At 48.0% G+C, this 11,388-nt stretch overlaps 1 protein-coding gene across 1 annotated transcript; it reads left to right on the forward strand.

Annotated features, from left to right (window-relative positions):
* The first annotated feature begins 5,970 nt into the window (after window positions 1-5,970).
* On the forward strand, window positions 5,971-11,178 carry LOC27206184 (toll-like receptor 7). Its single transcript, XM_016168535.3, has one exon. The coding sequence runs from the start codon at window positions 6,413-6,415 to the stop codon at window positions 10,583-10,585; it is 4,173 nt and encodes a 1,390-aa protein (XP_016028675.1). The 5' UTR covers window positions 5,971-6,412; the 3' UTR covers window positions 10,586-11,178.
* Window positions 11,179-11,388: the final 210 nt, after the last annotated feature.

An 11,388-nucleotide genomic window follows, 5' to 3' on the forward strand; every position in this document is an offset into this window, starting at 1 on the left:
CATGAACCAAGGCAATATATTAAAATTTAAACAAAATGTGAAGAAATTCAATTTATGTCTGTAAGTTTCTGTAGATTGTGGATTGTTTTGCTACAAAAGATTTTTACGATCACTTGTAATTACGAAACGATCCTTATAAATGTGAATCGCGATGAATGCGTAGCTCGAGAAGGAAAGCTGGTGATTAGTGCATGCCATTCAATGCGCGGCGGATCCAGTTTACATAAGATCCTGCTGTCACCTCGCTGGGTGCGGTCTTGGGCCCTTTGAAGAACCCGATCACAATGGAGCCACCTCATACCCCTGCTCGATATTAAAAAATCAATCAGCCTCCGAAGCCTGCAAGTCGTTTTTTGTGGCGTTTCTGTGGCGTCTACGCCTCGCCGGGCGATACTTCCCACTCGCAGCCATACATACACCAAGTGTGAAATTTGCTGTAAACCACAAGAAACATATTAAAAAAATGAACAAAAAACGGGAAAAAAGCGAAACGAAAATACCACAAAGAGTGGAGCCTGGCGGGGAAATTGGGGGAACCCGGTGGTGGGGACTCTTTGAACACAACTTGATTACTGGCTCATTTAGTTTCATTTAAGCCAAAAGACTCTACATTGTAAAAGGCGAAAAATACAAGAAGAAGAAAAAAATGGCAGTGTTTTGTGGCTGTGGCCAAATGAGAGCATTTTGTGTGTTGGCCGTGTGGTAAAACAAGTTAAGCAGAACTACGGGCAATAAACGGCGACACAAGCAACTAAATTTTGCGGCCGGGCGATCGAATTTCACACGATTCGATACTTTACGATATTGTCTTAATCAGGAGCCCTGGATCCTGAAATATAAAAGTTAAGGCAGCATTTGCATTGCGAAACCTGACTCATAGGGAATCAGAAATGTTAACCAAATTTCTGAAATAGTGTAACTTGTCAGGCATTTGAGGCTGTTCAACCAACAGATACACAACCAGCGAGTTACAGATACAAGATACATAATTGCTGAAACGGAAAACAGAGTCTAAAAAACCTGCTGAGAGTGTCAATGACAGAGAGTCTCTCTCGGCGGCGCGCCGCGGCGATCGCATGAGAGTGTGTAGGTGAGCAGAGCACCAACACCACCAAAACGCAGAGAACAGCGGCAAATGTGCGAGTGAAAGAGAACATATAATTCCTCGCTGGCGAAAAAGAGATGCTAGATCTGTGAGAGCGGAGAGAGATCTTCTGCAATAGTATTTGTGAGAGCGGAAAGTGGCCTGCATCAGTGTTGGTGATATTTCCCCTCCAGTTACTCACACTCTCAGCGCACCACACTCACCGAAATCATGTATCTCAGCGCTACCTGCCAAGAGTATCTTGCAGATACAGATTAGGATTAGGAGGCCCATTCTAAACTGTTTGCTCAAACAACAAGCGCCTATATTATTTTTAGCCCTGCCTGGAAGGGTAACAAAAATGTTTTCTTTCCTTCAATTTTCTACAGATTTTTGGCAATTAGTTAGGCCTGAAAAAACAGTTTTTCGCCAAAAATTTTCAGTAAACTTCAGACACCTTGCCACCGGTAAGCTGGATAAATAAATCGAAATTATAGACCAATTTATAAACATGAGTTGTCGAAGATCGTCGTTGGACTCTTCGTGTTGTTAATGAAGGGTTTTGCTCGAAAATCGCTGAACCCCTCGGAATCAGCTCACCATCGATCTTCTCTCTTTTACGTTTTTTTATTTCTGCAGAGGGGGCCTCTAAAGTGGGTATTAGCAAAATGCTGAAAAATTGCGACCCCGAAAACGAAACGAAATGAAATGAAATCTTTAGCACAAAACGCCGAAAGAGGCTGACAATTAGAATTGTCTGGCTGGTTTTTTATGTTTAGCCATGATTATGGGTTGTACGCTCTGTGGCATTTTGGCTGAGCAACATGAATCGGTATTTTTCACTTTTCGAGGCTTTTTTCTTCCAGCTTTTTCCGCCAACTCAGAGGTTTTTGTGTGCTCAGCTCAGGGCTTGGGCATTCGTTTATAAAATTATAAAAATATTTAAATTACTCATAAGTAGTTAGGAAGTGGGCGATTACATAAACATCGCTGGGCATGCAAATCGCTGTGGTCTGTGCTTTTTTGTTTTCGTGGAATGCTTTTCAGGTAGCCAAAAATCCGGCCATAAGTTTTCGGTCAGCCTCTAACCGAGAGACACATGGCCCGCGAACATAAATCAAACCGACCAATAAATACTTGCGGCCGGGACTCGAGATTCTACATAGCCACAGAGCAGTAAACGCGTAATTAACCCCATTCTCCGCAAAGGAGCAGAGAAATATGGCACAAGAGTTAATGCACATTAAAGCTCATATATCAACCCCTACACAAATCAAGGGGGCTGAGGGTTGGGGCCACAATAGGCAGGCTTTGCAAGAGCCTCGAATGCTGGCAATCCACTCGAGTCGGCGAAGCTAGCACAATGCAGCAAAAGTATCTTTAAGATGCACTTGAGCGGTCGTCGGCATCTCTCCTCTCGTTACTCACAGCATATATATATATGTGTTCCTCCACCGATGGGTTTATATATTTTATAAAATATCGCATGGCATATAAAAATGCCTGGCATTGTTTCAGCATCGACGTGTGGGCGCATTACTGAGCCCGCATATCAAATGAGTCCTGAGTTCGAGACAGAACACAAAAACAACGGCAGCAATAGCAAATCACACTATCGAACAAGAATTTTCAAGATAGAGAAATACCAAGCAAACATTATAGCTGATGGGGATCTTAAGATATGTGGCTGGAGATAAAATCAATGGTTTGTCTGAAATAAATTAGTCAAAAAATTTCCCTTGTCGAAGAGTTTGAAGTGAATTAATAACTAAATAAAGTCATTATTTGAATTTATATTACTCAAAGATCATACAGTTTTTATATTTTATAAATCTCCACAGTTTGTTATCTTAGCAATGGTAATGTAATGTTCGATTTGTTGTTCAGTTTAACCGATGCGGAGGCGGCAATAATGTAATGCAAGTGCGCCTGACAGCTGCCAGCAGGATGACTCCTTCGATGGGGATTTCCATTGCTGTCACACGCACTTTCCACTCCAGCAGTGCAACACGGCACACATCCATTGATGGCCTTCTTATTCCCGGGTTCATTCATTAAAGCTCCAGCAATGATATTCATAACTGCCTTTTCAACTGCCATGGCAATTTTCAATTGCATCCAAAAGATTATGAAAATTTTGGCCTCAAAAAATCGGGCAAAACGCTCGCCGCGTTCGCATTCGGTATTCGGATTTCGGATTCGCAACAGCAGCAGCGCAGCAAAATGGAAAATAACTGAAATCACAAAACAAACTCAGTGCGCAAACATAAATTATGCATTACAAACGTGCTTCTGACCCATTGCCATTTTCTAATTCAATTAAAATGGTTTTTGTTTCTCCAGTTGCTGCTGCAGTTCGCTGAGCCAAGCCTGAGCATTTGAATACGATTTCCCAAGGAGCGGAGCGGGAAAGTTTCTGAATAGGCCGCTGGGAAAGTTGGAGCATCGCATCCAGGCAGCCAGACACTAATTTGACATAGTTATGCGAGTCGAAATGAAAGCTGCAATGAGGATTTTGGCCGTGGCCAACGCGGCGTATGAATAATATTTAAGCTGTGGTAGTTGCCGCTGCAACAAACTAACATTAGGCCACATTTATGGAAGCCTCCTCTAAGACACTTTTGGCCAAGCAGGTACTAGAAATGCCCATAATGTCCAAAGAATGCTAGCAACATTTCACTAGGCGAAATTTTGAAGAGTTAACCAACCGAAAAAAAGCCTCATTTTCTGACCATTTTTAATCTGGTTTCAAGCTCTACCAAAAACTGCCACTATAGTTATGTCGGCTTGAGTCTGCCCGAAGACACGGAAAAGGTCGACGACACACATATGACAAACTCTGCCCCAAAGTTGCCGGCACATGTCGAGTTAATGAAATTTAAAAATTCATAAAATATTCGCACCACTAGGCAAACAGCAGTAAGAACCACGCCGGCAACATCTACAATCCCACTAGTAGCAACAACTGCAAAGGGGAAGTGTAACTCAATTAATTAATAACAATATACCAGCAGCAGCAGCGGCAGCAGCACCAGAAACATTAACAAGAACAACAAACAAAATAATTAAGTAACAAAAGTTTCATATTTGCAACGCCACAAAAACAAAACGGGACAGAAACGCAGCAGCAACAGGAGGAACAGCAACAGCAACAGCAACTAGAACGGCAGCAGCATTGGGATGGCAAAAGCCGGGCAAAGTTTCCAACTCTACGTTTCATGTTCTTTTTTGCTTTCAGTTTTTTTGGGGAGTAGGGCAGCAGCAGCAAAGTTGTTGCTCTTGGCGGAAAGTTTTTTAATGTAATTTTAAGTGGCATAAGTCGACAGCCGAAAAAGCCAGCCAGGTGATAGAGACCTGCGAAATTAGAACAGCGAACCCAAGTGACGCTAAACCATCCGGAGTTCCGTGAAGCCCATTTGCCGCAGTTGCATTCACAAGTTGGCATAATAGTGGCATTCAAACTGTAATATTGCTACTCCCGATGGTGCTGCTGTTGCCGTCGCATGCAACACTCATGTGCGATATTTATGGTCCGAGAGGCGAGCATCAGCAGTAGCTGCGAGTAAATAAACCTGAAAATTATGATGAAGCAAATGGCAATGGCAATAAAGAGCATCAACAAGTTTCCATGAGCCACTCAAAGTGCCAAATATGTGTGGCTTTTTTTGTGCAGCAAATAATTTCACCACTTGAAATGGCAGCAAAGTCAAAACTCAAACAACCCATTACGGGTGTTTTCAATTCTGAAAAAACGGGATTTACTGGAGTTTTTACTCCGCTACAAGAAACCTAAAGACCAGTCCGCCAGTGGAAATGTCACAAATTCGAACTCCCACCAAGAAGCCCAAGGAAATGTTTGACAGCAACTGCTGCAACACACACCACCAATATTACTAAAATATATTTAGCATACGACAATAGATTAGGCATTTTACGACAACAAAACACTGCGGAGAACCGCAGAAAACGTGGTCCAAAGCACCAAAAGCACTAGCAGCAACAGTAAAGGCAATTGCAACTGCAACAACAGCAGCAACATCAGCAGCTGTTAAGAGGCAAGCAGCATGCAACATGCTGAAACTGAGGCAACATACTACACCATATACATGCAACACATATCGCGAGTGCAACACGAGGCGGCAAAGCGAACTGAGCCGGAGAATTTTCATCGTTAAGGGGTGGGCAGGGGCGAAATGTTGCCAACTGGCAGCAGCAGCAGCCTGTTGCAGGTTCTATTAACCCTCTATAGAATCTATGTGGTACGAAATACACAATTTCTAAAGTTATTTCAAAAAGAAAACAACAGAAAAATGTATTTAAATTCAATTTTGTGATCTTTGAATTGAAATAAGTATTAATAAACCGAACCACTATATATTTGTTTATATTTGTAATAGCATCGATTTAATACTGGGCACTTACAGTTGATCAGATAGCTTTTTAATGCCCTCAGCTAATTTTGAAATAATTCCCACTTAAGGCAAGTCGAAGAATCAGTGATAGCGATAACCCATCCTAACCCCTCGGAATTATTCCATTTCCTAGTGCTAATTGTGTGGACGGAAATCTGAGAGAGCGCAGCGTAGGGTTAATGCTTTCTGTTTCCCCCATTCCATGCCCATGTGTGTGTGCAACATTTCCCCTACTTTCGGGGAGAGAGAGAGAGAGCTCCGCTCTCCCAAGCGTGTGTGTGAGCGACATATGCAGCAGGCAGGAAATGCAGTGCTTGTGTGTGTGCGTGTATCAGCAGCAGAGCAGAGAGCGAAAGCAGCGCAGCGACAGCGCGGCATGTGTGTGTGCTCGCTCGCGAGAGTGCATTGCACATGCACATGCACGTCTACCGTGTTGTCTGTCTGCCGCGGCGCTGGCTGTGTGTGTGTGAGCTCTGCCAGCTCGGCAGCGCCGTCGTCGGTTTCACATTTTCAACGAACCAACGGAGTCGAGATGGCCAACTCCAGCAATCAGTTTGAATCGAAACGCGAGGCGGTAAACATGTTTTGAGAAAACGAGCTCTCGCCGAACGAAACGAAGTCGAACACCCTGAGTCGCGCCAAGTGCCAAGTTTAAATCATTATTATAAAATACGCAAGTTACCAACTTATGAGTTGAGTTGTGAGAAATCACAAAGAAACGAAACGAAAGTGAAAAATCGCAAAACGCAAAGCCAGCTCACACCAGGATTACAGGGCACTCGGGCTGCGGAAAAAGCGATCGAAAAATGAAAACCAGAAAGTGATTGAGTTGTGCACCACCACCGCAACCCACAACCCACAGCTAAAAAGCTACAAATTAAACAAATTCATTTAAAGTTAACTAGCCAACTAGCAAATGACCAAAATGCCAGCCACATCTTCCATCATCACCATCATCGCAGTTGCCGCCTGCCTGTTGCTTCTTGTGGCTGATGCGCATGCGCAGCAGCAGTGCAACTGGCAGTACGGCCTCACCACCATGGACATCCGGTGCAGTGTCCGCGCTCTGGAGTCCGGCACCGGATCGCCACTTGACCTCCAGGTGGCGGAGGCGGCCGGCCGCCTGGATCTGCAGTGCAGCCAGGAGCTCCTGCACGCCAGTGAACTGGCCCCGGGACTCTTCCGGCAGCTGCAGAAGCTCTCGGAGCTGCGAATCGATGCCTGCAAGCTGCAGCGAGTGCCTCCAAACGCATTTGAGGGTCTGATGTCGCTCAAGCGACTCTCCCTGGAGTCACACAACGCGGTCTGGGGTCCGGGAAAGACCCTGGAGCTGCACGGCCAGTCGTTCCAGGGACTGAAGGAGCTGTCCGAGCTGCATTTGGGCGACAACAACATCCGTCAGTTGCCCGAGGGCGTCTGGTGCTCCATGCCCAGCCTGCAGCTGCTCAATCTCACCCAGAACCGGATACGTTCCGCCGAGTTCCTAGGCTTCTCCGAGAAACTCTGTGCCGGCTCAGCCCTGAGCAATGCCAATGGAGCAGTTAGCGGAGGCTCAGAGCTGCAGACACTGGATGTCTCGTTCAACGAGCTGCGTTCTCTGCCGGATGCCTGGGGAGCGTCCCGACTGAGGCGCCTGCAGACCCTCAGTCTGCAGCACAACAACATCAGCACCCTGGCCCCCAATGCCCTGGCTGGTCTGAGTTCCCTGCGAGTGCTGAACATCTCGTACAACCACCTCGTTTCCCTGCCCTCAGAAGCCTTTGCCGGCAATAAGGAGTTGCGGGAACTGCATCTGCAGGGCAACGATCTGTACGAATTGCCCAAAGGCCTGTTGCATCGTCTGGAGCAGCTGTTGGTTCTCGATCTGAGTGGCAATCAGCTGACCAGCCACCATGTTGACAACAGCACCTTCGCCGGCCTGATCCGCCTGATTGTGCTGAATCTGTCGAACAATGCCCTCACCCGCATTGGATCCAAAACCTTCAAGGAGCTGTACTTCCTGCAGATTCTGGACATGCGGAACAACTCCATTGGCCACATTGAGGAGGGCGCCTTCCTGCCCCTGTACAATCTGCACACCCTCAATCTCGCCGAGAATCGCCTGCACACACTGGACAACCGCATCTTCAACGGATTGTATGTGCTGACGAAACTCACGCTGAACAACAATCTTGTGAGCATTGTGGAGTCGCAAGCCTTCCGCAACTGTTCCGATCTGAAGGAACTGGATCTTAGCTCCAATCAGCTGACTGAAGTGCCCGAGGCTGTGCAAGATTTGAGCATGCTCAAGACTCTGGATCTCGGAGAGAATCAGATCTCGGAATTCAAGAACAACACCTTCCGCAATCTCAATCAGCTGACGGGTCTGCGATTGATCGACAATCGTATCGGCAACATCACCGTAGGCATGTTTCAGGATCTGCCCCGTTTGAGTGTTCTCAACCTGGCCAAGAACCGCATCCAGAGCATCGAGCGTGGAGCCTTCGACAAAAACACCGAGATCGAGGCTATCCGATTGGACAAGAACTTCCTCACCGACATCAATGGAATCTTTGCCACTCTCGCCTCCTTGCTGTGGCTGAATCTCTCCGAGAATCACCTTGTTTGGTTCGATTACGCCTTCATCCCATCGAACTTGAAATGGCTGGATATCCATGGAAACTACATCGAAGCCCTGGGCAACTACTACAAACTGCAAGAGGAGATTCGTGTGACCACGCTGGATGCCTCTCACAACCGCATCACCGAGATTGGCGCCATGTCAGTGCCGAATTCCATCGAGCTGCTGTTCATCAACAACAACATCATTGGACAGATCCAGGCCAACACCTTTGTGGACAAGACGCGTTTGGCGCGCGTGGATCTGTATGCCAATGTGCTGTCCAAAATCTCGCTTAATGCTCTGCGCGTAGCCCCAGTTTCGGCGGAGAAACCAGTTCCCGAGTTTTACCTGGGCGGCAATCCCTTCGAGTGCGATTGCTCCATGGAGTGGCTGCAGAGGATTAACAATCTGACCACCCGCCAGCATCCTCATGTTGTGGATCTCGGAAACATCGAGTGCCTGATGCCGCACAGCCGCAGTGCTCCACTGCGTCCGCTGGCCAGTCTCTCCGCCTCCGACTTTGTGTGCAAGTATGAGAGCCACTGCCCGCCCACGTGCCACTGCTGCGAGTATGAACAGTGCGAGTGCGAAGTGATCTGCCCTGGAAACTGCAGCTGCTTCCATGACGCCACCTGGGCCACCAACATCGTGGACTGCGGCCGCCAGGATCTGGCTGCCCTGCCCAACCGCATCCCTCAGGATGTGAGCGATCTCTACTTGGATGGCAACAACATGCCCGAGCTGGAGGTTGGCCACCTAACTGGTCGTCGCAATCTGCGGGCTCTCTACCTGAACGCCTCCAATCTGATGACGCTGCAGAACGGAAGTCTGGCCCAGTTGGTCAATCTTCGAGTGCTTCACTTGGAGAACAACAAACTTACCGCCCTGGAGGGCACCGAGTTCCGCTCGCTGGGACTTTTGCGGGAGCTGTATCTGCACAACAACATGCTGACCCACATCTCGAATGCCACCTTTGAGCCCCTGGTGTCCCTGGAAGTGCTGCGTCTGGACAACAACCGTCTGAGTTCCCTGCCCCATTTGCAATATCGTCACAGCCTCCAGGGACTGACGCTGGGCAGAAATGCCTGGTCATGCCGCTGCCAGCAGTTGAGGGAATTGGCGCAGTTTGTCTCCGATAACGCCATGGTGGTGCGGGATGCCCACGATATCTACTGCTTGGATGCGGGCATCAAGCGCGAGCTGGAACTGATCGGCAACCTGGCCAATGGACCCGATTGTTCCGACCTTCTGGATGCCAGTGCCAGCAACATCAGCTCCTCGCAGGATTTGGCCGGAGGCTATAGGCTGCCCTTGTTGGCCGCTGTTCTGGTGCTGATCTTCCTGGTCGTGGTGCTCATCATTGTCTTCGTCTTCCGCGAGAGCGTGCGCATGTGGCTCTTCGCCCACTACGGAGTCAGAGTGTGCGAGCCCCGCTTCGAGGATGCCGGCAAACTATACGACGCCATCATCCTGCACTCGGAGAAGGACTACGAGTTTGTGTGCCGCAACATTGCCGCCGAACTGGAGCATGGTCGCCCACCCTTCCGGCTCTGCATTCAGCAGCGAGATCTGCCCCCCCAGGCCTCCCACCTTCAGCTGGTGGAGGGAGCCAGAGCGTCGAGGAAGATCATCCTGGTGCTGACCCGCAACCTCTTGGCCACCGAATGGAACCGCATTGAGTTCCGAAATGCTTTCCACGAGTCCCTGAGGGGCTTGGCCCAGAAGCTGGTGATCATCGAGGAGACGAGTGTTTCCGCCGAGGCTGAGGACGTTGCCGAGCTGTCGCCTTACTTGAAATCGGTTCCCTCTAACCGCCTGCTCACCTGCGACAGATACTTCTGGGAGAAGCTGCGCTACGCCATCCCAATTGAGCTGTCGCCCCGTGGCAACAACTACACTTTGGACCATCATGAGCGCTTCAAGCAGCCAGTGTCGCCGGGCATGATCTTCCGCCAGGCGCCACCGCCGCCAGCCTACTACTGCACCGAGGAAATGGAGGCGAACTATAGCTCAGCCACCACGGCCACACCCTCACCACGCCCAACGAGACCAGGAGGAGCCGCCAGGATCGTGGATTCCATGCCCATGCCGATGCGTCCGCCCTCGGAGCACATCTACCACAGCATCGAGTCGGAGTACAGTGCGTATGATCAGCATGAGGCGCTGTCGATGATTCCCACGGGCCTAATGCATCAGCACCAGCAGCAGCAGTTGCGTCTGCATCAGCAACAACAACAGCAGCAGCAACAGCGTTTGCTGCAACCGCAGTTCCGGGCGATGCCGCAGCAGGCGATTCCTGCTCCATCGGCGCCGGTGCACCTGCGCAGTGGTAGTGGTTTAAGCCAGGCCAGCACCAGCACTCAGTCAACGGCCCAGGCCTCCACATCCGCAGCAGCGGCACAGCAGCAGCAGCAACAGCAACAGCAGCAGCAACAGGCAGCTGGCAGTGAAGCAGCCAATAAGAACGGCCAAGCTTTCCTGGTCTAAAAAACTCCCCCTATGGCCATATCCATCTCACTCAGCCTCGCAGGGTTCTTCTCCGCAGGAGCGGCCATCTTGAAGCTGATCGCTCACTGGCGCAAAAGGACTCGGGAAGAGGAAGCAGGAACAGGACGCACACACCAACACACTCACATCCAAAACAAAAAGACTTTTCGTAGGCATTTCTTGAAACACAATATATTTATACGTATTTTTTTGTCGGAGCATTTCGCCTTTGGATGTTGTGGTTGTTGACGTTTCGTAGTTGTGTAGCACTGCCAAAAAGGAAAACGCACAAGACACGCCCACAACACATTCATATACGAGCATATAGGAATACATTATTCTAATATAATTACCATAAACGTAAAGAAACAATTACTAGAAATGTTGCAGAAACACTTTCAAATTCAATGTGATATATTAATTAACTATAATTAAATCGGCAGACGAGAGTATGCCCCTTACTGTAATGCGTAGACCTATGTAGTAGTTCTAGCCAGGCGTAAAGAACGTAAACCTAAACCTAAAACTAAACTAAACTATTGTTAACTACAACTTAAAGTAAACCTAATGAAATATGTACACACATTCGTTCGCATCCAGTTGATCGTGTTTGTCGATTCATTCATCCTAAGCTACACGAAACAATAACTAAATGAATACTTGATAAAATTAAATGTATATAGAAAATCGCAGGAGCAAACCCATTTAGAGCACTTAATGTATTTATGTATCGTACTGTATAGAGATGATGGAGCTAAATTAATTCAATTAAATTTACTTAATGAAAAAATGTATTATTAAAT

The sequence above is a fragment of the Drosophila simulans genome, chromosome 2R, assembly GCF_016746395.2.
Source record: "Drosophila simulans strain w501 chromosome 2R, Prin_Dsim_3.1, whole genome shotgun sequence".
Lineage (NCBI taxonomy): Eukaryota > Metazoa > Arthropoda > Insecta > Diptera > Drosophilidae > Drosophila > Drosophila simulans.